The 26,884-nt window shown below is 51.7% G+C and overlaps 1 protein-coding gene across 1 annotated transcript in view; it reads right to left on the reverse strand.

Moving 5' to 3' along the window:
* Positions 1-18,626: 18,626 nt before the first annotated feature.
* The window catches only part of LOC119951033 (alpha-2-macroglobulin-like), a 226,915-nt gene continuing 218,657 nt past the window's right edge, over positions 18,627-26,884 (reverse strand). Inside the window, exons 39-42 of the mRNA XM_038774067.1 lie at positions 24,868-24,936; positions 23,737-23,842; positions 21,689-21,764; positions 18,627-18,759 (exon numbers count right to left, since the gene is read on the reverse strand). Of these exons, the coding sequence (XP_038629995.1) occupies positions 21,712-21,764; positions 23,737-23,842; positions 24,868-24,936 (228 nt within the window). The 3' untranslated portion in view covers positions 18,627-18,759; positions 21,689-21,711. The remainder of the gene's footprint in view (positions 18,760-21,688; positions 21,765-23,736; positions 23,843-24,867; positions 24,937-26,884) is intronic.

The raw sequence follows: 26,884 nt of genomic DNA on the forward strand, positions 1-26,884 counted from the left end.
TGAGAGTGTGTGGGGTTGGCTGGGAGTGTGTGGGTTGGCTGGGAGTGTGTGGGGTTGGCTGGGAGTGTGTGGGGTTGGCTGGGAGTGTGTGGGGTTGGCTGGGAGTGTGTGGGGTTGGCTGGGAGTGTGTGGAGTTGGCTGAGTGTGTGGGGCTGGCTGGGAGTGTGTGGGGTTGGCTGGGAGTGTGTGGGGTTGGTTGGGAGTGTGTGGGGTTGCTTGGAGTGTGTGGTGGCTGCGTGTGTGGGGTTGGCTGGGAGTGTGTGAGGTTGGCTGGGAGTGTGTGAGGTTGGTTGGGAGTGTGTGGGGTTGGCTGGGAGTGCGTGGGGTTGGTTGGGAGTGTGTGGGGATGGCTGGGAGTGTGTGGGGTTGGTTGGGAGTGCGTGGGGTTTGCTGGGAGTGTGTGGGGATGGCTGGGAGTGTGTGGGGTTGGCTGGGAGTGTGTGGGGCTGGCTGGCTGGGAGTGCGTGGGGTTGGTTGGGAGTGCGTGGGGTTGGCTGGGAGTGTGGGGTTGGCTGGGAGTGTGTGGAGTTGTCTGAGTGTGTGGGGTTGGCTGGGAGTGTGTGGGGTTGGCTGGGAGTGCGTGGGGGTTGGCTGGGAGTGTGGGGTTGGCTGGGTGTGAGTGGAGTTGGCTGAGTGTGTGGGGCTGGCTGAGTGTGTGGGGTTGGCTGGGAGTGTGTGGGGTTGGCTGGGAGTGTGTGGTGTTGGCTGGGAGTGTGTGTGGTTGGCTGAGTGTGTGGGGCTGGCTGGGAGTGTGTGGGGGTTGGCTGGGAGTGTGTGGGGTGGCTGAGGTGTGGGGTTGGCTGGAGTGTGTGGGGTTGGCTGGGAGTGTGTGGGGTTGCTGAGAGTGTGTGGGGTTGGCTGGGAGTGTGTGGGGTTGGCTGGGAGTGTGTGGGGTTGGCTGGGAGTGTGTGGGGTTGGCTGGGAGTGTGTGGGGTTGGCTGGGAGTGTGTGGGGTTGGCTGGGAGTGTGTGGAGTTGGCTGGGAGTGTGTGGGGTTGGCTGGGAGTGCGTGGGGTTGGTTGGGAGTGCGTGGGGTTGGCTGGGAGTGTGGGGTTGGCTGGGAGTGAGTGGAGTTGGCTGAGTGTGTGGGGCTGGCTGAGTGTGTGGGGTTGGCTGGGAGTGTGTGGGGTTGGCTGGGAGTGTGTGGGGTTGGCTGGGAGTGTGTGTGGTTGGCTGAGTGTGTGGGGCTGGCTGGGAGTGTGTGGGGGTTGGCTGGGAGTGTGTGGGGTTGGCTGGGAGTGTGCGGGGTTGGCTGAGAGTGTGTGGGGTTGGCTGGGAGTGTGTGGGGTTGGCTGGGAGTGTGTGGGGTTGGCTGGGAGTGTGTGGGGTTGGCTGGGAGTGTGTGGGGTTGGCTGGGAGTGTGTGGGGTTGGCTGGGAGTGTGTGGAGTGGCTGGGAGTGTGTGGGGTTGGCTGGGAGTGCGTGGGGTTGGTTGGGAGTGCGTGGGGTTGGCTGGGAGTGTGGGGTTGGCTGGGAGTGAGTGGAGTTGGCTGAGTGTGTGGGGTTGGCCAGGAGTGTGTGGGGTTGGCTGGGAGTGTGTGGGGTTGGCTGGGAGTGTGTGGGGTTGGCTGAGTGTGTGGGGCTGGCTGGGAGTGTGTGGGGGTTGGCTGGCAGTGTGTGGGGTTGGCTGAGTGTGTGGGGTTGGCTGGGAGTGTGTGGGGTTGGCTGGGAGTGTGTGGGGTTGGCTGGGAGTGTGTGTGGTTGGCTGAGTGTGTGGGGCTGGCTGGGAGTGTGTGGGGGTTGGCTGGCAGTGTGTGGGGTTGGCTGAGTGTGTGGGGTTGGCTGGGAGTGCGTGGGGTTGGTTGGGAGTGCGTGGGGTTGGCTGGGAGTGCGTGGGGTTGGCTGGGAGTGTGTGGGGTTGGCTGGGAGTGTGTGGGGTTGGCTGGGAGTGTGTGGGGTTGGCTGGGAGTGTGTGGGGTTGGCTGGGAGTGTGTGGGGTTGGCTGGGAGTGTGTGGGGTTGGCTGGGAGTGTGTGGTGTTGGTTGGGAGTGTGTGGGGTTGGTTGGGAGTGTGTGGGGTTGGCTGGGAGTGTGTGGGGTTGGCTGGGAGTGTGAGGGGTTGGTAGGGAGTGTGTGGTGTTGGCTGGGAGTGTGTGGGGTTGGTTGGGAGTGTGTGGGGTTGGCTGGGAGTGTGTGGGGTTGGCTGGGAGTGTGTGGGGTTGGCTGGGAGTGTGTGGGGTTGGTTGGGAGTGTGTGGGGTTGGCTGGGATTGTGAGGGGTTGGCTGGGAGTGTGTGGTGTTGGTTGGGAGTGTGTGGGGTTGGCTGGTAATGTGTGGGGTTGGTTGGGAGTGTGTGGGGTTGGCTGGGAGTGTGAGGGGTTGGCTGGGAGTGTGAGGGGTTGGCTGGGAGTGTGTGGTGTTGGCTGGGAGTGTGTGGGGGGCTGGGAGTCTGTGGGGTTGGCTGGGAGTGTGTGGGGTTGGCTGGGAGTGTGTGGGGTTGGTTGGGAGTGTGTGGGGTTGGCTGGGAGTGTGAGGGGTTGGCTGGGAGTGTGTGGTGTTGGTTGGGAGTGTGTGGGGTTGGCTGGGAGTGTGTGGGGTTGGCTGGGAGTGTGTGGTGTTGGTTGGGAGTGTGTGGGGTTGGCTGGGAGTGTGTGGGGATGGCTGGGAGTGTGTGGTGTTGGTTGGGAGTGTGTGGTGTTGGTTGGGAGTGTGTGGTGTTGGCTGGGAGTGTGTGGTGTTGGCTGGGAGTGTGTGGGGTTGGTTGGGAGTGTGTGGGGTTGGCTGGGAGTGTGTGGGGTTGGCTGGGAGTGTGAGGGGTTGGCTGGGAGTGTGTGGTGTTGGTTGGGAGTGTGTGGGGTTGGCTGGTAATGTGTGGGGTTGGTTGGGAGTGTGTGGGGTTGGCTGGGAGTGTGAGGGGTTGGCTGGGAGTGTGAGGGGTTGGCTGGGAGTGTGTGGTGTTGGCTGGGAGTGTGTGGGGGGCTGGGAGTGTGTGGGGGTTGGCTGGCAGTGTGTGGGGTTGGCTGAGTGTGTGGGGTTGGCTGGGAGTGTGTGGGGTTGGCTGGGAGTGTGTGGGGTTGGCTGGGAGTGTGTGGGGTTGGCTGGGAGTGTGTGGGGTTGGCTGGGAGTGTGTGGGGTTGGCTGGGAGTGTGTGGGGTTGGCTGGGAGTGTGTGGGGTTGGCTGGGAGTGTGTGGGGTTGGCTGGGAGTGTGTGGGTTGGCTGGGAGTGTGTGGGGTTGGTTGGGAGTGTGTGGGGTTGGCTGGGAGTGTGTGGGGTTGGCTGGGAGTGTGAGGGGTTGGTAGGGAGTGTGTGGTGTTGGCTGGGAGTGTGTGGGATTGGTTGGGAGTGTGTGGGGTTGGTTGGGATTGTGAGGGGTTGGCTGGGAGTGTGTGGTGTTGGTTGGGAGTGTGTGGGGTTGGCTGGTAATGTGTGGGGTTGGTTGGGAGTGTGAGGGGTTGGCTGGGAGTGTGAGGGGTTGGCTGGGAGTGTGTGGTGTTGGCTGGGAGTGTGTGGGGGGCTGGGAGTCTGTGGGGTTGGCTGGGAGTGTGTGGGGTTGGCTGGGAGTGTGTTGGGTTGGCTGGGAGTGTGTGGGGTTGGTTGGGAGTGTGTGGGGTTGGCTGGGAGTGTGAGGGGTTGGCTGGGAGTGTGTGGTGTTGGTTGGGAGTGTGTGGGGTTGGCTGGGAGTGTGTGGGGTTGGCTGGGAGTGTGTGGTGTTGGTTGGGAGTGTGTGGGGTTGGCTGGGAGTGTGTGGGGATGGCTGGGAGTGTGTGGTGTTGGTTGGGAGTGTGTGGTGTTGGTTGGGAGTGTGTGGTGTTGGCTGGGAGTGTGTGGGGTTGGTTGGGAGTGTGTGGGGTTGGCTGGGAGTGTGTGGGGTTGGCTGGGAGTGTGTGGTGTTGGTTGGGAGTGTGTGGGGTTGGCTGGGAGTGTGAGGGGTTGGCTGGGAGTGTGTGGTGTTGGTTGGGAGTGTGTAGGGTTGGCTGGTAATGTGTGGGGTTGGTTGGGAGTGTGTGGGGTTGGCTGGGAGTGTGAGGGGTTGGTTGGGAGTGTGAGGGGTTGGCTGGGAGTGTGTGGTGTTGGCTGGGAGTGTGTGGGGGGCTGGGAGTCTGTGGGGTTGGCTGGGAGTCTGTGGGGTTGGCTGGGAGTGTGTGGGGTTGGCTGGGAGTGTGTGGGGTTGGCTGGGAGTGTGTGGTGTTGGTTGGGAGTGTGTGGGGTTGGCTGGGAGTGTGTGGGGTTGGCTGGGAGTGTGTGGTGTTGGTTGGGAGTGTGTGGGGTTGGCTGGGAGTGTGTGGGGATGGCTGGGAGTGTGTGGTGTTGGTTGGGAGTGTGTGGTGTTGGTTGGGAGTGTGTGGTGTTGGTTGGGAGTGTGAGGTTTGCTGGGAGTTTGAGGGGTTGGCTGGGAGTGTGTGGGGTTGGTTGGGAGTGTGTGGGGTTGGCTGGGAGTGTGTGGTGTTGGTTGGGAGTGTGTGGGGTTGGTTGGGAGTGTGTGGGGTTGGCTGGGAGTGTGTGGTGTTGGTTGGGAGTGTGTGGTGTTGGTTGGGAGTGTGTGGGGTTGGCTGGGAGTGTGTGGGGTTGGCTGGGAGTGTGTGGGGTTGGCTGGGAGTGTGTGGGGTTGGCTGGGAGTGTGTGGGGTTGGCTGGGAGTGTGTGGGGTTGGCTGGGAGTGTGAGGGGTTGGCTGGGAGTGTGTGGTGTTGGTTGGGAGTGTGTGGGGTTGGCTGGGAGTGTGAGGGGTTGGCTAGGAGTGTGTGGTGTTGGTTGGGAGTGTGTGGGGTTGGCTGGGAGTGTGTGGGGTTGGCTGGGAGTGTGTTGGGAGTGTAATGTGCATGCTCGGCTGCAGCTTGTCAGCCTCCAGAGTGTCAATCACGGACCTGCCGAATGCCACACAGTTTTTCATTGGTATCAATTGTGTTCCACACGGCCTGTGCTGGCCTTTTTTCTAATAGCTGAATCGATCTAATTTCTTTGAATGTGAGCGTGTATGTGTCCAGCGCTTACAACCCTCCCTATCTCTGCAACGTCCTCCAGCCCCAATACCCTTCCCCGGCTCTATAACCTCCTCTAGCCCCTGCAGCCCTCCCTATCTCTGTGACATCCTACTGCCCTTCCTATCTCTGTAACCTTTTCCAGCCCCTACAGCCAATCCCGACAATCCTCTGTGATCACTGCACTCCACCAATTCTGGCCTCACAAGCGTCCCCCGATTCCATTGCTTCACCATTGACGGCCGTGCCTTCAGCTGCCATGGATGCCCTGAGCTCTGGAATACCCTCCTTTAACCTCACCTCCTCTCTCCCTCTTGCTTCCCTCCTTAACAAACACCTCTGCTTGAGCTGACCATGGGTATCTCCTTCTAACATTCCTTTGCTAACATTCCTAGGGATATTGGCGAGGTTTATATCAATGCACAGAACTGTTTCTCTTCAGCATGTGCGCATGAACGTAGTGATTAGGAGCAGGTGTAGGCCAGTCCTACCCTCTAATCTGTCACGTCATTTGAGAAACTCATGTCTGATCTGGTTGTAAACTGAACACCATATTCCTGCCTCAGCCTGAAAACCTTTCACCTACTTGTTAACCAGGAATCTATCCAGTTCTACCTTAAAACTATTAAAAGATTTGTCTTCCATTGCCTGTTCAGGAAGAAAGTTTCAGAGACGAACGACACTGTTGAGGGAAATAATCTCTTCTCAATTTTGTCTTGAATAGACGACCCCGCATTGTTAAACAGTGACCCCCTCGGTCTAGATTCAGCCACCAGAGGAAATATCCTCTGCGCATCCACCCTGTCAACAGCCCTCATGGCTCCATATCCACTCTGTCAATACCCCTCAGGATTCCACATCCACTCTGTCAATACCCCTCAGGATTCCACATCCACTCTGTCAATACCCCTCAGGATTCCACATCCACTCTGTCAATACCCCTCAGGATTCCACATCCACTCTGTCAATACCCCTCAGGATTCCACATCCACCCTGTCAATACCCCTCAGGATTCCATATCCACCCTGTCAATACCCCTCAGGATTCCACATCCACTCTATCAATACCCCTCAGGATTCCATATCCACTCTGTCAATACCCCTCAGGATTCCACATCCACCCTGTCAATACCCCTCAGGATCCCACATCCACCCTGTCAATATCCCTCAGGATTCCACATCCACCCTGTCAATACCCCTCAGGATTCCGCATCTACTCTGTCAATACCCCTCAGGATTCCATATCCACCCTGTCAATACCCCTCAGGATTCCACATCCACCCTGTCAATATCCCTCAGGATTCCATATTCACCCTGTCAATACCCCTCAGGATTCCACATCCACTCTGTCAATACCCCTCAGGATCCCACATCCACCCTGTCAATATCCCTCAGGATTCCACATCCACCCTGTCAATACCCCTCAGGATTCCATATCCACCCTGTCAATATCCCTCAGGATTCCACATCCACTCTGTCAATACCCCTCAGGATTCCACATCCACTCTATCAATACCCCTCAGGATTCCACATCCACTCTGTCAATACCCCTCAGGATTCCATATCCACTCTGTCAATACCCCTCAGGATTCCATATCCACCCTGTCAATACCCCTCAGGATTCCATATCCACCCTGTCAATACCCCTCAGGATTCCACATCCACTCTATCAATACCCCTCAGGATTCCATATCCACCCTGTCAATACCCCTCAGGATTCCACATCCACCCTGTCAATACCCCTCAGGATTCCATATTCACCCTGTCAATACCCCTCAGGATTCCACATCCACTCTGTCAATATCCCTCAGGATTCCATATCCACCCTGTCAATATCCCTCAGGATCCCACATCCACCCTGTCAATACCCCTCAGGATCCCACATCCATCCTGTCAATACCCCTCAGGATTCCACATCCACCCTGTCAATATCCCTCAGGATTCCATATCCACCCTGTCAATACCCCTCAGGATTCCATATCCACCCTGTCAATATCCCTCAGGATCCCACATTCACCCTGTCAATATCCCTCAGGATCCCACATCCATCCTGTCAATACCCCTCAGGATTCCACATCCACCCTGTCAATATCCCTCAGGATTCCACATCCACTCTGTCAATATCCTTCAGGATTCCACATCCACTCTATCAATACCCCTCAGGATTCCACATCCACCCTGTCAATATCCCTCAGGATTCCACATCCACCCTGTCAATACCCCTCAGGATTCCATATCCACTCTGTCAATACCCCTCAGGATTCCATATCCACTCTGTCAATACCCCTCAGGATTCCACATCCACCCTGTCAATACCCTTCAGGATTCCACATCCACTCTGTCAATACCCCTCAGGATTCCATATCCACCCTGTCAATACCCCTCAGGATTCCATATCCACTCTGTCAATACCCCTCAGGATTCCACATTCACCCTGTCAATATCCCTCAGGATCCCACATCCACCCTGTCAATATCCCTCAGGATTCCATATCCACTCTGTCAATACCCCTCAGGATTCCACATCCACCCTGTCAATACCCCTCAGGATTCCATATCCACTCTGTCAATACCCCTCAGGATTCCACATCCACCCTGTCAATATCCCTCAGGATTCCATATCCACTCTGTCAATACCCCTCAGGATTCCATATCCACTCTGTCAATACCCCTCAGGATTCCATATCCACTCTGTCAATACCCCTCAGGATTCCATATCCACTCTATCAATACCCCTCAGGATTCCACATCCACTCTGTCAATACCCTTCAGGATTCCACATCCACTCTAATACCCCTCAGGATTCCATATCACGCTGTCAGTCTGAGGTTGTGTCCTCGACTTCTAATTTTTCATACTCGTGGAAACATGCTCTCCATGTCAACTCTATCTCAGTATCCTGTAAGTTTCAATAAGAATCCCCCTCATCCTTCTAAACTCCAACAAGTACAGATCCAAAGCCCTCAACCACTCCTCATATGACAAGTTGCCTCTTGTCAGTCTAAACACTAGTGAATACAAACCCAACCTCTCCAACCTTTCCCCATTAAACAACTCGCACATTCCTGATACTCGTCCAGTAAACCTTCTCTGAACTGTTTCTAACACATTGACACCTTTCCTTAAATAAGGTGACCAATACTGTACACAACAATGTCGATGTGGTCTCATTAATATCCTGTATAATGGAAGCAATAACCTCCCTACTTTTGTGTTCAATTCCCTTTGCAATAAACAGTAATGTTTTATTAGTTTTCCTAATTACTGGCTGTATGTGCAGACTAAACTTTTGTATTCATGCACGAGAACACCTTGATCTCTCTGTACCCCAAAGGATGTAAGTGTGTATCAGTGTGTGTGAATATAGGTGTGTATCAGTGAGTGTGAATATAGGTGTGTATCAGTGAGTGTGAATATAGGTGTGTATCAGTGTGTGTGAATATAGGTGTGTATCAGTGAATGTGAAGGTATATCAGTGAGTGTGAATAATGGTGTGTATCAGTGAGTGTGAATGTGGTTGTATATCAGTGTGTGTGAATTTGGTTGTGTATCAGTGTGTGTGAATATAGGTGTGTATCAGTGAGTGTGAATGCGAAGGTATATCAGTGAGTGTGAATAATGGTGTGTATCAGTGAGTGTGAATGTGGTTGTGTATCAGTGTGTGTGTGAATTTGGTTGTGTATCTGTCAGTTTGAATTTGGTTGTGTATCAGTCAGTGTGAATTTGAATGTGTATCAGTCAGTGTGAATATGGGTGTGTTTCAGTCAGTGTGAATTTGAATGTGTATCAGTCAATGTGAATATGGGTTTGTATCAGTCAGGGTGAATATGGGTGTGTATCAGTCAATGTGAATATGCGTGTGTTTCAGTCAGTGTGAATTTGAATGTGTATCAGTCAATGTGAATATGGGTATGTATCAGTCAGTGTAAATATGGGTGTGTTTCAGTCAGTGTGAATATGGGTATGTATCAGTCAGTGTAAATATGGGTGTGTTTCAGTCAGTGTGAATATGGATGTGTATCAGTCAGTGAGTATGTATCAGTGTGTGTTAAAGTGAGTCTGTGTCAGTGAGTGCAAATGTGGGTGTGTATCAGTCAGTGTGAATTTGAATGTGTATCAGTCAGTGAGTATGTATCAGTCTGTGTTAAAGTGAGTCTGTGTCAGTGAGTGCAAATGTGGGTGTGTATCGGTGAGGATGAATGTGGCTGTGTATCAGTGAGTGTGTATCTGTGAGTGTGAGTCAGTGAATGTGAGTGTGTATCAGTGAGGGTGAGGACGAGTGTGGATCAGTGAGTGTGTGCATATCGAAGAGTGTGAATTGGTGAGTGTCTTAGTGAGTAAGGGTGCAATTCTCCACCAAAATTTCTAAGTTATTTTGTGGCGGGTTTTTCAGGGAGTTTCCCGCCGGCTCTGCCAGCGGGTTCTCCATTGCTCTTCAATGGCACTCAGATGAGGTACTTATCAGCCATGATAGAATGGCGGAGCAGACCTGATGGGCCGAATGGCCTAATTCTGCTCCTATATCTTATGAACTCACGAACTTAGTCACTTTTTTGGACCCGAGGGAATTTCTCATTGGTTCAGCCCACAGTCAGAATTTTTAGAAGCACTGGGGAACTGAACTCGGCCATTTTGAAATGGTGCCCCGATCTCGATGTGAGCTTATGGGTTCCCCACATCCCCACCCATTGGGCAATGACACTCACCACACAATGGACATTGCCCCACACCCCCAAGTGAGGACACCCCGGTGAATCGACGGAGGTCATGGATCCTGCGCAGGTAGGTCGTAAGTAGGTTTATGACTGTGATGATATGATTTGCATACCTGTCTGCCATTGGGGCAGAACACCGGCTTACCATTGGCCCTGGTCGGTCATGTGCCTCTCAACCGATTGGCCGAGAGGCTGAGTTAACCACGCCTCCATTACCGAGGTATAAATAGACAAATGCCCGGCGATCGTCCATTCCATTGTAGACGATCGCAGAGCTGTGTTCTAGTTTATTAAAGCCTGACTTTTGTAAAGCACCCGTCTCTCGTACAATTGATGGCACATCAATTTAATAAACTACGACTTTGAAGATGGAGTTCCGGATCAAGCACGAATGCCTCCGCATCAGCCCGCAAACTCCGAACTCTGCAGAACTTTTCCAACTCTGGCTGACATGCCTCGAAGGGTTCCTAGCATCTACAACCCCCCCCCCCCCCCCCCCCCCCCACCCCCCCACCCCCCCCCCCCCCCCACTGGGGCACAGAAGCTGCACGTCCTCCACTCCAGCGTGGATATCGACACCTACGCAATAATCAAAGAAGAAACGACTTATGATGAAGCAATACTAAAGCTAAAGGGACAATTCAGCAAACCAGTCAACAGGGTATTCGCCCGACATCTGCTGGCCACCAGACAGCAGCTCCCCGGTGAGTCACTCAACCAATTTTACCGGGCCCTCCATACCCTGGGGAGGAATTACTCCTGCGCGCAGTCTCAGCTACGGAGCACATGGAACTACTGATCAGAGACGCTTACGTGGCTGGGATGCAGTCCCCCACTATCCGCTAGCGGATGCTGGAGAGAGACGACCTCAGCTTAACTGAGACACTGACCCTCTCCTCCTCTCTGGAGGTCGCTGATCAAAACGCCCGGTTCTATGACCCCAGCCAGTATTCCTGGCACGCTTCCCAACCGCCATCCGCTGCTCCCGACCTCCCTCAGGCCTGTGCCGCGTGACGCCCCGACAAGTCCGCGGGGTCCTGCTGCTACTTTTGCGGGTTCGCAAAACACCCTCGCCCGCGCTGCCCAGCCCGCTCCGCCCTCTGTAAGAGCTGCGGGAAGAAGAGCCACTTCTCCACTGTCTGCCAGGCCAAAACGGTGGCTGCAGTGCTTCTGGACGCCACGCAATGCTCTCCCCCCCACCCCCAGGGCCCTGCGATCGGCCTGTGCGCCTCTCTCTCTCCTCCGGGCCCTCCTGGTCCCCTCCTAGCCACTGCGCAACACTCTCCCCCCCGCCCCAGGCCCCCGCGCCTGACCTGCTCACCTCTCTCTCTCCTCCGGGGCCGCTCCAGCGCACCGAGCTCCTCCCAGCTCGCGCCCCGCCGGCCGACCAGCGCGCCTCTCCGGGCCCTCCCGGTCCCTGCCTGCCCGCCGCGCGCGTTTTTCCCCCCCACCCCCGGGCCCCCGCGCCTGGCCTGCTCGTTTCCCTCCCTCCCCCGGGGCCGCTCCTCCCAAACCGCCGCCCCCGGGCCCCGGCACCCGACCTGCGTGCCTCTCCAGGCCCTCCCGGTCCCTACCTGCCCACCGCGTGAGTCTCTCCCCCCCGCCCCCGGGCCCCCGCGCCTGGCCTGCGCGCCTCATCTCCCCCGCTTGCAGCCGCTCCACTCGGCTCGCCGGCAACGCTAGCCCCGCCCCCACCGACCACGAGCCGCCATCTTGGGGTGCTGACTCCACGTGCGGGTCCTGGGCGCCGCCATCTTGGGGCCCCGACGCCACGTGCGGGTCCTGGCCACCGCCTTCCGGGACTGGCACGCAAGGTTCTTCCCACATCGACTCGGACGGCGACGACGGACACGGATTTTCTCCACGGCTCGTGGCCATTCAGCTCGACCAGTCACGTCCACGCACGCTCGCCAAAACGACAACGCTGATCCACCTCAACGGCCACGAGACGGGCTGCCTGCTGGACTCCGGGAGCACGGGAAGCTTTGTTCACCCTGACACAGTAAGATGCTGCGCGCTCCCTGTCCATCCGGTAACACACAAAATCGGGTTAGCCTCAGGGTCGCACTCCGTCCACATCACCGGCTGCTGCATCGCGGACCTCACGGTCCAGGGGAAGGTTTTTAAAAATTATAAATTCCTTGTCCTCCCTGACCTTTGCGCACCGGCACTCCTAGGACTGGACTTCCAGTGCAACCTGCAGAGCTTGACCTTCCAATTCGGCGGCCCTATACCCCCCCTCACTGTCTGCAGCCTCGCGTCCCTCAAAGTGGACCCCCCCTCCTTGTTTGCTAATCTCACCCCCGATTGCAAACCCGTCGAAACACGGAGCAGACGGTACAGAGCCCAGGACCGGTCCTTCATCAGGTCCGAGGTCCAGAGGCTGCTGACGGAAGGGTTCACCGAGGGCAGCAACAGTTCCTGGCGAGCCCAAGTGCTGGTGGTCCGGACTGGGGAGAAAACCCGGGTGGTCATCGACTATAGCCAGACCATCAACCGGTTTACGCAACTGGACGCGTATCCTCTCCCCCGTATTTCCACCATGGTAAACGAGATCGCGAAATACAAGGTCTTCTCCACTGTGGACCTTAAGTCCGCTTATCACCAGCTCCCCATCCGCGCGAGTGACCGCAAGTACACCGCGTTCGAGGCTGATGGGCGCCTCTACCACTTCCTTAGGGTTCCATTTGGTGTCACAAATGGGGTCTCGGTCTTCCAACGGGAGATGGACCGAATGGTCGACAGTTACGGATTACAGGCTACCTTCCTGTATCTTGATAATGTCACCATCTGCGGCCACGACCAGCAGGACCATGACGCCAACCTCCAGAAATTCCTCCAAACCGCAAAACTCATTAACCTCACATACAATAAGGATAAGTGCGTGTTCAGCACCGACCGCCTAGCCATCCTCGGCTACGTAGTGCGGAAAGGACTGATAGGCCCTGACCCCGAACGCATGCGCCCCCTAATGGAACTCCCTCTCCCCAATACCCCCAAATCCCTCAAACGCTGCCTGAGGTTCTTCGCATACTACGCCCAATGGGTTCTCAACTACACGGACAAGGCCCGTCCCCTCATTCAAACCACGACCTTCCCGCCGTCGACAGAGGCCTGCCAGGCCTTTAGCCGCATCAAAGCGGACATCGCAAAGGCCACGATGCGCGCCATCGGCGAGTCCCTCCCCTTCCAGGTCGAGAGCGACGCATCAGAAGTTGCTCTGGCGGCCACCCTGAACCAAGCGGGCAGACCCGTGGCCTTCTTCCCCAGAACTCTCCAGGCTTCTGAACTCCGCCACCCCTCTGTGGAAAAGGAAGCCCAGGCCATAGTCGAAGCGGTGCGACATTGGAGGCACTATTTGGCCGGCAGGAGGTTTACCCTCCTCACAGACCAACGGTCAGTAGCCTTCATGTTTGATAATGCACAAAGGGGCAAGATCAAGAATGACAAGATCTTACGGTGGCGGATCGAGTTGTCCACTTACAACTATGATATCTTGTATCGTCCCGGGAAGCTCAATGAGCCTCCTGATGCCTTGTCCCGTGGTACCTGCTCCAGCGCGCACATAGACCGCCTTCGCTCCCTCCACGTGGACCTCTGCCATCCAGGGGTGACCCGCCTCTACCATTTCATTAAGGCCCGCAACCTGCCTTTCTCCATCGCGGAAGTCAGGCCAGTAACCCGTGACTGCCACATCTGCGCTGAGTGCAAACCGCACTTCTACCGCCCCGAGCGCGCACACACCTGATCAAAGCATCCCGCCCCTTCGAACGTCTCAGCATTGACTTCAAGGGGCCCCTTCCCTCTAACAACCGCAACATTTACTTCCTGGCGGTAATTGACGAATTCTCCCGCTTCCCCATCGCCATTCCCTGCCCCGACATGACCACATCGACCGTCATTAAGGCCCTCCTCTCCATCTTTTCCCTGTTCGGCTACCCCACGTACATACACAGCGATCGGGGATCCTTCTTTATGAGCGACGAGCTGCGTCAATTCCTGCTCAGCAGGGGCATTGCCTCTAGCAGGACGACCAGCTATAATCCCCGGGGTAACGGACAGGTCGAGCGGGAGAATGGTACCATCTGGAAGACCATACTACTGGCCCTCCAGTCCAGAGATCTCCCTATTTCCCGATGGCAAGAGGTGATCCCCGATTCCCTACATTCTATCCGCTCACTCCTCTGTACCGCAACTAATCAGACACCCCATGAACGTCTTCTTGTTTTCCCCAGGAAGTCATCCTCCGGATCCCCTCTCCCGACGTGGCTGGTCACCCCCGGACCCATCTTGCTCCGGAAGCATGTGTGGGTGCACAAGTCCGACCCGTTAGTGGATCAAGTCCAGTTACTCCACGCTAACCCGCAGTACGCGTATGTGGAGTACCCCGACGGTCGGCAGGACACGGTCTCCCTCTGGGACCTGGCACCCGCCGGCGTGCGGCCTTCCCCCCCTGACCCCCCCCCTCTGTTTTTTTCCCCCAGCACCCCACTCAGGTTCCCCCTTCCCCATCCATGGCGTCTCCACAGCCAGCTCGGGTGACGGAGACTATTCAAGGACCATCGCTCCCGGACTCCAGGACGTCAGCGGAACCACCACCATCGGCCGACCCGACGTCAACTCCTCCACTGCGGCGGTCTGCCAGAACGTCACGGGCCACAAAAAGACTGATCGAATCGTTCTAAATTTCGACAGCTCCATGGACCTTTGTGTACATACCGCTTCTTGTCTGGGCCAGTGGGAAGCACCCAAATTCGTTAAGAGAAAGGAGGGAAAATTTTATCCTCCCGGCTGCTACTCATATCACCAGTTCTCTCCCCCCCCCCTCCCCCCCCCCCCCCCCCGGCTCCCGTTCATACCCCCCCCCCCCCCCCCCCCCCGGCTTCCTTCTCCGCAAGGGGTGAATGTGGTGATATGATCTGCATACCTGTCTGCCATTGGGGCAGAACACCGGCTTACCATTGGCCCTGGTCGGTCATGTGCCTCTCGACCAATTGGCCGAGAGGCTGAGTTAACCACGCCTCCATTACCGAGGTATAAATAGACAAACGCCGGGCGATCGTCCATTCCATTGTGGACGATCGCAGAGCTGTGTTCTAGTTTATTAAAGCCTGACTTTTGTAAAGCACTCGTCTCTCATACAATTGATGGCACATCAATGACCTACATCCACAAGCATCATTCGGTGCCGCCCATTTTGGGCGGAGTTCCTACTCCGACATCTCGCGGCACTCCGGAGAATCTAGCGAGGCACCGAGTGCGTTGGGAGCCTCGCTTCAGGCTTCTCCACAATTCTCTGGCCGTATTGTGAGCACAACGCAGCTGTAACATCGTGCCTTCAGAGTGTGTATTGGTGAGATTGAATGTGTAATGGTGAGCATGAGGGTATGTGTATATTGGTAAGTATGAGTACATTGGTGTGAGTGAGTTTGTGTCAGTGTGTGTGGGTGTGTGTCGGTGAGCATGAATGCGGGTGTGTATCGGTGAGCGTGAATGCGGGTGTGTATCAGTGAGCGTGAATGCGGGTGTGTATCAGTGAGCGTGAATATGGGTGTGTATCAGTGAGCGTGAATGCGGGTGTGTATCAGTGAGCGTGAATGTGGGTGTGTATCAGTGAGCGTGAATGCGGGTGTGTATCAGTGAGCGTGAATATGGGTGTGAATCAGTGAGCGTGAATGCGGGTGTGTATCAGTGAGCGTGAATGCGGGTGTGTCTCGGTGAGCGTGAATATGGGTGTGCATCAGTGAGCGTGAATGCGGGTGTGTATCAGTGAGTGTGAATGCGGGTGTGTATCAGTGAGTGTGAATGCAGGTGTATATCAGTGAGCGTGAATGTGGGTGAGTATCAGTGAGCGTGAATATGGGTGTGTTATCAGTGAGAGTGAATCAGTGTGTGTATCAGTGAGTGTGAATCTGGATGTATCAGTGAGTGTGTGATTGTGGGTGTGTTTCAGTGATTGTGAATGTGGGTGTGTATCAGTGAGCATGTATCTGAGTGAATGCGGGTGTGTATCAGTGAGTGTGAATGTGGGTGTGTATCAGTGAGTCTGATTGTGTTATCAATGAGAGTGAATCAGTGTGTGTGAATTTGGATTTGTATCAGTGAGTGTGAATGTCGGAGTATATCAGTGAGTTTGAATTTGGATGTTATCAGTGTCAGTGAGTGTGAATGTGGATTTGTGACAGTGAGTGTGAATGTGGGTCAGTGAGTGTGTGAATATGGGTGTGTATCGGAGAGTGAGAATGTGGATGTGTATCGGAGAGTGAGAATGTGGGTGTGTATCGGAGAGTGGGAATGTGGGTGTGTATCGGAGAATGAGAATGTGGGAGTGTATCAGTGGGTGTGAATCTGTGTGTATTATCAGTATCAGTGAATGTATCAGTGAGTGTGCATCAGTGAGTGCAAATGTGGGTGTATTATCAGTGAGTGTGAATGTGGGTGTGTATCAGTGGTGTGAATTTGGGTGTGTATCAGTGAGTGTGAACATGGGTGTGTATCGGTGAGTGTGAATGTGGGTGTTATATCAGTGAGAGTGTATCAATGTGTGTGAATTTGGGTGTGTTATCAATATCAGTGAGTGTGAATGGATATCTACCAGTGAGTGTGTGAATGTGGGTGTGTTTCAGTGAGTGTGAATGTGTATGTGCATCAGTGAGTGTGAATGTGGGTGTGTATCAATGTGTGTGAATTTGGGTGTGTTATCAATATCAGTGAGTGTATGAATGTGGGCATGTTTCTGTGAGTGAGAATGTGGGTGTGTTTCAATGAGTGTGAATGTGGGTGTGTATCAGTGTGTATGAATTTGGGTATGTTATTAGTATCAGTGAGTGTGAATGGGTGTGTATCAGTGAGCGTGATCATGGAGTGTGGATGTGCATGTGTATCACTGAGTGTGTATCAGTGAATGTGGATGCGGGTGTGTATCAGTGAGCTTGTGTGTATATCAGTGCGTATGTATCAGAGTACATATCAGTGAGAGTGAGTGTGTATCAGTGACTGTGAGGACAAGTATGTATCGGTGAGTGTGTATCAGTGAGTGTGTGTGTATACTGGTGGGTGTGTCTCAGAGTACATATCAGCGAGAATGAATGTGTATTGGTGAGTGCGAGTGTGTATCAGTGAGTATGTGTGTGTATCAGTGTGAGCATGAGTATTTATCAGTATGAGTGTGTATCGGTGAGTGTATATCAGTGAGGGTGTGTGTATCAGTGAGTATGTATGTGTATCAGTGAGTGTGAGCATGAGTGTTTATCAGTATGAGTGTGTATCGGTGAGTGTGAGTTGTATCAGTGAGGGTGAGTGTGTATCAGTGAGGGTGAGTGTGCAGCTGTGAGTATGAGTCTATCAGTGGGTTTGTGTGTGCATTGGTAAGTGTGCCACGGTACGTGAGCATGAGTGTTTATCAGTAAGTATGTGTATGTATGGCTGAGAGTGAGTGTGTATCGCTAAGGGTGAGTGGGTATCAGTGAGAGTGAGTGTACATTGGGGAGTGAGGATGAGTCTGTATCAGTGAGTATGAGTATATCAGTGAGTGTTAGTGTGTATCGGTGAGTGTGTGTATCAATAAGTGTGTGTGTTAGTGACAGTGAGTGTTTGCTGGTGAGTGTGAGGATGAGTGCGTATCAGTGAGAGTGTATCGGTGACAGGACAAGTATGTATCGGTGAGTGTGTGTATCAGTGAGTGTGTGTATATCGGTGGGTGTGTCTCAGAGTTTGTATTATAAAGAATAAGTGTGTATTGGTGAGTGTGAGGATGAGTGTGCATTGGTGAGTGCAAGTGTATCAGTGAGCATGAGGGTGTGTGTATCAGTGAGTTTGTGTATCGGTGAGTGTACATCGGTGAGTGTGAGCATAAGTATTTATCAGTAAGTATGATTGTGTATCAGTGAGCGTGACTGTGTATCAGTGATCGGGAATGTGTACCTGAGCGTGAGTGTATCAGTAAGTGTGCCACAATAAGTGTGAGTATGAGTGTTTATCAGTAAGTATGTATGTATCAGTGAGAGTGAGTGTGTATCGGTACGAGTGAGTGGGTATCAGTGAGAGTGAGTGTGTATTGCGGAATATGAGGGTGAGTCGGTATCAATGAGTGTTAGTGTCTACCGGTGAGTGTGTATTAGTGTGATTGTGTACATCAATAAGTGTGTATCGGTGAGTGTGTTGGTGAGAGTGAATGTTTTCTGGTGAGTGTGAGGATGAGTGTGTATTGGTGTGTGAGTGTTTATCGGTGGCTGGGAGGACAAGTATGTATCGGTGAGTATGAATGTATCAGTCAGTGTGCATTGGTGAGTGTAAGCATGAGTATTTATCAGTATGAGTATCAGTGAGAGTGAGTGTGTTGGTGAGTGTGAGTGTGTATCAGTGAGTTTGTGTGTGTATCGGTGAGTGTGCATCAGCGAGTGTGATCATGAGTGTTTATCTGTAAGTATGAGTATGTATCAACGAGTGTGTGTGTGTGTATCGGTAAGAATGTGTGGATATCGGTAAGAGTGTGTGTGTATCGGTAAGAGTGTGTGTGTATCGGTAAGAGTGTGTGTTGGTGAGTGTGAGGATGAATCTGTATCAGTGATATGAGTCTGTATCAGTGAGTGTTATTGTGTATTCAAAGTGAGTGTGTGCATTGATGAATGTGTATCAGTGAGTGTGACTATCAGTGAGTGTGTGTTGGTGAGAGTGAGTTTACTGGTGAGTGTGAGGACGAGTGTGCATCAGTGAGTGTATTGGTGAGTATGTTTTATTGAGTACGAGTGTTATCAATGAGTGTGCATTGGTGAACGTGCATTGATGAGAGTGAGTATGTATCAATGAGTGAGTGTGTATCAGTGAGTGTGTATGTGTATGATGAGAATGAATATGCTTGGTGAGAGTAAGGGCAAGTGTGTATCGGTGAGTCTATGTGTGTATCAGTGAGTGTGAGTGTGTAATGTGTGAGGACGAGTGTGTATCAGTTAGGATGAGTGTGCATCGGTGAGTTTACAAGAGAGACCAAGACTCAAGACACATTGATCAAGACATTTATTATCAGCTTTGTAGTTCGTCTCAAGCTGGATTTGAGGTTGGAAATATCATCGGAATCTACACTTTAACATTTGTATCTCTGGAAACCGACAGCTCCTCACTGGGATGTTCAACTGTGGAAAAAACACCAGAGAATAAAAACACTATCAGAGCTCAGGATCCAGTAACACAGAATGGCCTCCTCCTGTTCCTATGTAACAGGCCCGAGAGGGACCAAATGGCCTCCTCCTGTTCCTCTGCAACAGGTTCAAGAGGGGCTGAATAGCCATTCTCCTGTTCCTCTGCAACAGGCTTGAGAGCAGCTGAATGGACCTCCTCCTGTTCCTGTGAACATGCTCAAGAGGGGCTGAACGCCTTAACTATATTTGTGTTAAATATCATGAATAAATTATAACTTTAAGTTGGTTTAATTCAATGTTTCTATGCAAGGAAGGGTAAACCTCTAGTTTGATTCATGCCAGACAAAGGTGTTTGTATGTGTGGGGGTTTGCTCAGTTCAAACTTTGCTCCTATTGTGCTTAGAGAGGGTTACGGCGTGAAAGGTAAACAAGCCGGCAGAAGCATAAAGTCATTGCTTCGCAACAGGGGCAGCTTTAAGGTAGGAAGGCTTTTTGATTTTAGTTTTAGCTGGATAAAGAGGCAGTTAAAGATAGGAAGCCGGAGAATGAACATCTCTCAGCTCTGCCAGAGGTAAATTGGACAGGACAAGGGGGCTGAAAAAGGCAGATTTACCAAAGAAGCTGATACAGTCCACACATCCAGGGAATTGGGAATGAAAGAATGTGCTAGGAAGACTGAAGTTAAGGGAACAGAGACCAAAAAGTTGAACGGGATCTGTTCAGAAGAGGTTAAGGGAAAAAACAAAGAAGTGTTCTGAGTTAAAGAGGCAATCGTGGCAACCAGATTTAAAGTGGGAAATCAGACTTCAGAGGTCAATTAAAAGTTTGGTACCATCTTAATACAATCTGGGAATTGATAGTTAAAGCAATTGTGAATTGTTTGTGTAGCAGTCAAGACAAAATAATCCTGAAGGGAGAACCCTAAAACTGGAAGTAAATCATGGACAGAAGAAGCTGAGGGAAAATGTTGTTTAAAAGAAGAATTGAAAGCAAATCTTTTGAAAGCAGAATTTGAAATCCCTCATGTGGAAGCCGGAATTCAGTGACACAAGGTGGCTCATGGCGTAAGAATAATCTGGGGGATTTTGAGGAGAAATCCATGGAAATTCACTCTGGTTTAGAGAGAAGTGTGTCTCCAGCCAGCCTGTGTGTCTACAGGGACAGTGTGTTACTGAGACCATTATAGCACAAAGTATATTTTGTAACATGTTAACTTTGTAATCTGTGTAAATTTGAGAAGGTAAGTGGAAGTTGAGGAGTATCGTATTATTAAACTTTTTAATAAATGTTTTTTTTTCTAATTAGCGGTCCCATGACTGCTCTTCCAAATATTGGACAATAAAGTAAACGTTACGATCCTTTGAGCCAGGTTATCGTTCTGGGATCGTCCTGTCTAGTTATAACTCAACTGGAATCGCAACACTGGGAACACAAGAGACAAACTGAGAGTTGGAGAGAAAGAGTGAAATAGATAGAAGACAAGTGTGTGAAGTGTGTGTTACTGTGGCAGAGTGACAGATACAGAGTGTGGGAGAGAAAGAGAGTGAGAGAGACAGTGTGGGAGAGTGAGAGAACGAGAGGGAGTGAGAGGGTTGGAGAGAGTGAGAGGGTCAGAGAATGTGAGAATGAGAGGGACAGAGTGTGGAAGAAAGAGAGTGAGATTCAAAGGCATAGACGTCTACAGTCCATCGTGTCCATGCAGGTCAAAAACAACCACTTAACTATTCTAATCCTATTTTCCAGCACTTGGCCCATAGCCTTGTGTGCCTCGGCATTGCAAGTTCACATCTAAATACTTATTACATGGATTAATTATGTCTCCCCCTCAATCGCTTCTGCTCCAAGGAAAATAATCTAACTCTTGATAGCTAAAACTCTCAGTCCAGACAACATCCTGGTAAATCTCTGCTGCACCCTTTCCAGTGCTTTCACTTTCCTCCTATAATGTGGATTCCAGAACCACATACAATACTCGTAATGTGGCCGAACCAATGTTTTATACAGTTCCAGCATAACCTCCCTTCTCTTAAACTCTATGCGTTGGCAACTATCCCATATGCCTCCTTAACCACTTTATCCACCTGCTCTGCTACCTTAAGGGACCGGTGTACATGCACACCAAGGTCCCTCTGATCCTCGGTGCTTCCCAGGGTCCTGCCATTTATCATGTATTCCCTTGTCTTGTTAGTACTGCCCATTTGCCTCACCTCACACTTATCCGGATTGAATTCTATTTGCCACTGACCAGCCCGTCTATATCCTCCTGTAATCAAAGGCTATTTACCACCCACCAATTTTCATATCATCCGCAAACCCACTGATCAACCCTCCTACATTCATGTCTTAATCATATATATAAACCACAAATAGCAAGGCCCCAACACTGATCCCTGCAGCACCCCACTGGACACAGGCTTCCAGTCAGAAAAACACCCAGCGACCAAAACCCTCCACTTCCTGCTATTCAGCCAAACCATGCTGACTGTTTTTCATTAATCCCTACCTCTCCAAATGAAGATTAATTTTGTCTCAGAATTGCTTCCAACAGTTTCCCCACCACTGATGTTAGACTGACTGGCCTGTAGTTTCCTGGTTTATCTCTTCCTCCCTTCTTAAATAATGGTACCACATTGACTATCCTCCGGTCCTCTGGCACCTCTCCTGTTGCCAGAGAGGAATTGAGAGTTATTATTCCCAGCGCCCCTACTATTTCCTCCCTTGCCTCATTCAATAGCCTGGGATACATTTCATCTTGCCCTGGAGATTTGTCTCCTTTTAAGCATGACAGACTACTCAGAACTTCCTCTCTGTGTATGGAGGGACAGAGTGTGGGAGAAACAGAGAGAGTAAGAGGGACAGATGTGGGAGAGGGTGAGGGTGAGTGAGGGCAGATTTAGTGGGAGGTAAATCACTCAATACTGACCAGGGTTTTACCAGTAAATTAATTCACATGTTCTCCGATCCTCTTGGTGCCTCATATTCAACTTCAGCAAAGTCATCTGTAGGATAAAGGGACCCAGAGTAAACACCCAGGAATAAATACCCAGAATAAACACCCTGGATAAAGACCCAGGAATAAACACCCAGGAATAAACACACACAATAAACACCCAGAATAAACAACCATGAATTAGACAGGGAGTGCTGGAATGAGAATCAACACCCGGGAATTGTACAGGGAGAGATGGAAGGGAATAAACATCCGGGAATTGGACAAGGAGAGATGGAAGGGAATAAACATCCGGGACTTGGACAGGGAGAGATGGAAGGGAATAAACATCCAGGTATTGGACAGGAACTGATAGAAGGGGAATATACACCGGAGAATTGGATGGAGTGCAGTAATAAGACCACAAGACATAGGAGCAGAATTAGGCCACTTGGCCCATCGAGTCTGCTCCACAATTCAATCACGGCTGATATTTTTCTCATCCCCCATTCTCCTGCCTTCTCCCCATAACACCTGACCCCCTTATTAATCAAGAACCTGTCAATCTCTGTCTTACAGACACTCAGTGATTTGGCCTCCACAGCCTTCTGTGGCAAAGAGTTCCACAGATTCACCACCCTCTGGCTGAAGAAATTCCTCCTCATCTCTGTTTTAAAGGTCATCCCTTTAGTCTGAGATGGTGTCCTCTGGTTCTAGTTTTTCCGAAAGTGGAAACATCCTCTCCACGTCCACTCTATCCAGGCCTCGCAGTATCCTGTAAGTTTCCATAAGCTCCCCCCTCAACCTTCTAAAACGCCAACGAGTACAGACCCAGAGTCCTCAACAGTTCCTCGTATGACAAGCTCTTCATTACAGTGATCATTCTTGTGAACCTCCTCTGGACCCTTTCCAAGGCCAGCACATCCTTCCCGAGATACGGGGCCCAAAACTGCTCACAATACTCCAGATGGAGTCTGACCAGGGCCTTATACAGCCTCAGAAGTACATCCCTGTTGTATTCTAGACTCTTAACATGAATGCGAACATTGCATTTGCCTTCCTAACTGCCGACTGAACCTGTACGTTAACCTTAAGAGACCCATGAGCAAGGACTCCAAAGTCCCTTTGTGCTTCTGATTTCCTAAGTATTTCCCCATTTACAAAATAGTCTATGCCTCCATTCCTCATTCCAAAGTGCATAATCTCACACTTATCCACATTGTATACCTCCTGCCACTTCATTGCCCGCTCTCCTCGCCTGTCCAAATCCTTCTGCAGCCCCCCTGCTTCCTCAATACTACCTGTCTCTCAACAGATCTTTATGACATCTGCAAACCTAGCAACGGTGCCTTCAGTTCCTTCTTCCAGATCATTAATGTATATTGTGGAAAGTTGTGGTCCCAGACAGACCCCTGAGGCACACTACTAGTGACCGGCTGCCAACCTGAAAAAAGACCCTTTATCCCCACTCTCTGCCTTCTGCCTGTCAGCCAATCCTTTATCCATGCAAGGATCTTACCCTTAACACCATGGGCTCTTAACTTATTTAACAGTCTGCTATGCGGCACCTTGTCAACGCCTTCTAGAAATCTAAATAAATTGCATCCACTGGTTCTCCTTTGTCTAACTTCCTTGTTACCTACTTAAAGAACTCTAACAGAAAGGAATAAACACCTGGTAATTGGAAAAGGAGAGATGGAAGGGGATTAAACACCAGACAATTCAACAGGGAGCGATGGAAGGGAATAAACACCCGGGAATTAGACAGGGAGTGATGGAAGGGGATTAAACACACTGGAATTGTACATGGAGTGATGGAAGGGAATAAACGCCCAGGGATTGAACAGGAAGTGATGGAAGGGAATAAGAACCTGGGAATTGTACAGATAGTGATGGAAGGGGATTAAACACCCATGAATTGGACAGGGAGAAATGCTCGATAATAAACACCTGGCAATTGGACAGCTTGCGACGGAAGGAGAATAAACAGTAATTGGACATGGAGTGAAGCTGATGCAGGGTTCCTGTTAGAGACAACCTACCAGTCTCATAGTAATCGTACACCTTTAACACGGCTGCCTTCAGATTCTCAATCTCAAAATCTTGGTGAACGAGAATGGACAATTGTAACAGGTGATTCGGTTCCATCTGGAGAAACATAAATAGGTTAAATCCCCGAGAAACTGAGACTTTCCCCAAAAACAACGGGCGCGATTCTCCGCACCCGCGGGGATTCGCGGAAGCCGCCGTCTTCCGAAACCGCTCCCGGCACCCGATTCTCCCACCCCCCCGGTGGGGCTAAGAGCGGGCCTCTGGGTATCTCGGCGGCGCGGCATTGACACTGTCGTCAAGGCCGTGCGCCAAGAATGACGCGCAGCTGGCGCCCATATGACGTCAGCAGCGCATGCGCGGGTTGGCCGGTTCTAACCCGCGAATGCGCGGATGACGTCATCCCGCAGACGGCACGTTTCCGCGCATGCGCAGTGCCGTCTTTCCCCTCAGCCGCCCCGCAAGACGTGGCGGCTTGATCTTGCGGGGTGGCGGAGGGGAAATAGTGCGTCCGATTTGGACGCTGGCCCGACAATCGGTGGGCACCCATCGCGGGCCTGTCCCCTCCCGAGCACAGTCGTGGTGCTCTTTCCCAAATCGGGCGCCTAGAAACCCCAAACGGGCTTCTGGCGCCCGTTTCACGACGGCAGCGACCAGGCCCATCGGGCTCGGAGAATCGCCGTTCACCGTAAAAAACGGCAAGCGGCGATTCGGTGAGTGGGGGGAGGGGCGCAAAAAATGTTGGGAGGCCCTCCCGCGATTCTCCCAGGCAGCGTGGGTAGCGGAGAATTCCACCCACCATATTAATTCGAGGAAAAAACGCAACTCAATTCACAGCCCACATCCACCCCAAATCTCACCCTCTATCATTATCCGACTATCTGTCTCTCTCCCTTTTAATATCTCTCATTCCATCACTCTTGGTCTGTATGTGTGTGTCTCTTCCCCTCTCCCTCCCCCCCCCCCCCCCCCCCCCCCCGCCCGCCCCAAGTTCCCCCTCTGTCTCTCTCCTCTCTCTCTCTCTCCCTGTGTGTGTGTCTCTCTCTCTGTCTGTGTCACTCACTACCCAACCTCTTCCTCTCTCCTCCCTCTCTTTCTATCTCTCCCCCTCTCCCAGTACTCACTGGTTTAAGATACAGGACTGTGTGATCATCGTGGATTTCAGCTCGACTGATATTCAAATGGTCCAAGCTCTGGAATAGCCGAAGGGATTATGAAATATCAATGTCAAACAATAAATATTAATGATAAACAGTGAATATTAATAACAAACAGTGATCATTAATGGTTAACAGTGAATATTAGTAATAGAGTGATTATTAATGACAGACAATGATTATTAATGACAGGCAATTAATATTAATGAATATTAATTCTAAACAGTAAATATTAATGAGTCAGTGAATATTAATGATAAACAGTGACTATTAATGACAGAAAGTAAATATTAATGACAGTCGGTGAATATTCATGATGAACAGTGAATATTAATTATAAATAGTAAATATTAATGTTAAACAGTGAATGTTAATGATAGTCAGTGGGCGTTAATGACAGTCAGCAAATATTAATGATAAAAGTGAATATTAAAGACAGTCAGTGAATATTAATGACAGTCGATGAATACAGTATTAATGATAAACAGTGAATATTAATGACAGTGAATATTAATAACCAGTAAATATTAATGATAGTCAGTGCATGTTAATGACAGTCAGCAAATATTAATGAGAAACCGTGAATATTAATGACTGAATATTAATGAGAAACAGTGAATATTAATGACAGTGAATGTTGATGATAACCTGTAAATTTTAATGACAGTCAGTAAATATTAATGACAAAGACAGAAAATGCTGGAAATCCTCAGCATGTCAGGCAGCTTCTTTGGAGACAGAAACAGAGTTAATTGCCGTGAATGCAAAGACTGGGAAGACGGGAATCTCAAAAGTGGGACCTGGGGCTGGATTCTCCATTATTGGGACTTTGTCCCCACGCTGGCGTCAAAACGGTGAAGTTTTACGCCTGAAAATCCTGGATTAAAGGGACACGAATTGCCAGTCCTACAGGGGGCTAGCAGGGTCCCAGAGTAGATCTCTCAGCTTTTGCTGCAGATACGGGCCCTGCACTCCTGGGACGGAGACCGCACATACGCATGGCTAGACCCACAAAAGAAACCCTCCGATCAGCCGTGCACCCTCCACATGAACATTCACCGGCCGCCCACAAGGACCCCAGCCACCAATCCACCCGCCCCCGGCCAGGACTGAGTCTGTAGCTGCTATTCGAGTATCCCGACCAGCTGGAGCACATTAGTTTCACGCCGTCGGGATTTCGGCTGGTCGGGGGCGGAGGATGTCAGAGTGGGCCTCTGGCAATAGCCCCAGGCGGCACGACGAACTCCCCGAGTACACCGCTTTTCAGGGCCTGCAGAATCGGTGAGCCGGCGGCAGTGCCGATTTCTTGAGGAACATGGATTCTCCGCCCCCGCGCCGGTGCGATTTCGGCACGAGGATATGGAGGATCCAGCCCCTGGTTTTCACATTCACGCTGGCACCCCGCCGGTGACATTACAAGGTTCTCGTGCAGGAAGGTCTGGAACCTCATTTCATTAAATTTTAATTCAATTGGCGAGTTTACCTGTCATACTGTCCCCATTGGGAATCTCCCTCATTAGCAGATTTAGAACTGCCTCACAATAATGGGAAACAGGCACGGCAGGGCCGAGAGTGGGGGTGACCTCAGTGTCCATGGGGGTCCTGCGTGTCTGTGTGGGAGGGAGGTTCCTTTGTGTCCGTGCTTGGCCGTGACAGGGGTCCCCCATGTCTGTGTGGGTGGGGAATCCCCCGTATCCACGGTACTCCATGCCCGTGTAGGTGGCATGTTCCCCATGTCCCTGGTCATGCCGGGGGTCCTCCATGTCCGTGTCGGCGGGTCCTCCATGTCCATGATCCTTTGTGTAGGTGGAGGGGGTCCTCCATGTCCGTGTGGGTAGGGGTCCCTCTGTATCCGTGTGGGTGGAGAGTCCTCCATGTCCATGTGGTGGAGGGCTCTCCGCATCCGTGTAGGTGTGGGGGGGGGGGGTGTGTGGGGGTTCCCCCATGTCTGTGATCGTGCTGGGTCCTCCTTGTCCGTGTGGGT

The sequence above is a fragment of the Scyliorhinus canicula genome, chromosome 16, assembly GCF_902713615.1.
Source record: "Scyliorhinus canicula chromosome 16, sScyCan1.1, whole genome shotgun sequence".
Classification (NCBI taxonomy): Eukaryota; Metazoa; Chordata; class Chondrichthyes; order Carcharhiniformes; family Scyliorhinidae; genus Scyliorhinus; species Scyliorhinus canicula.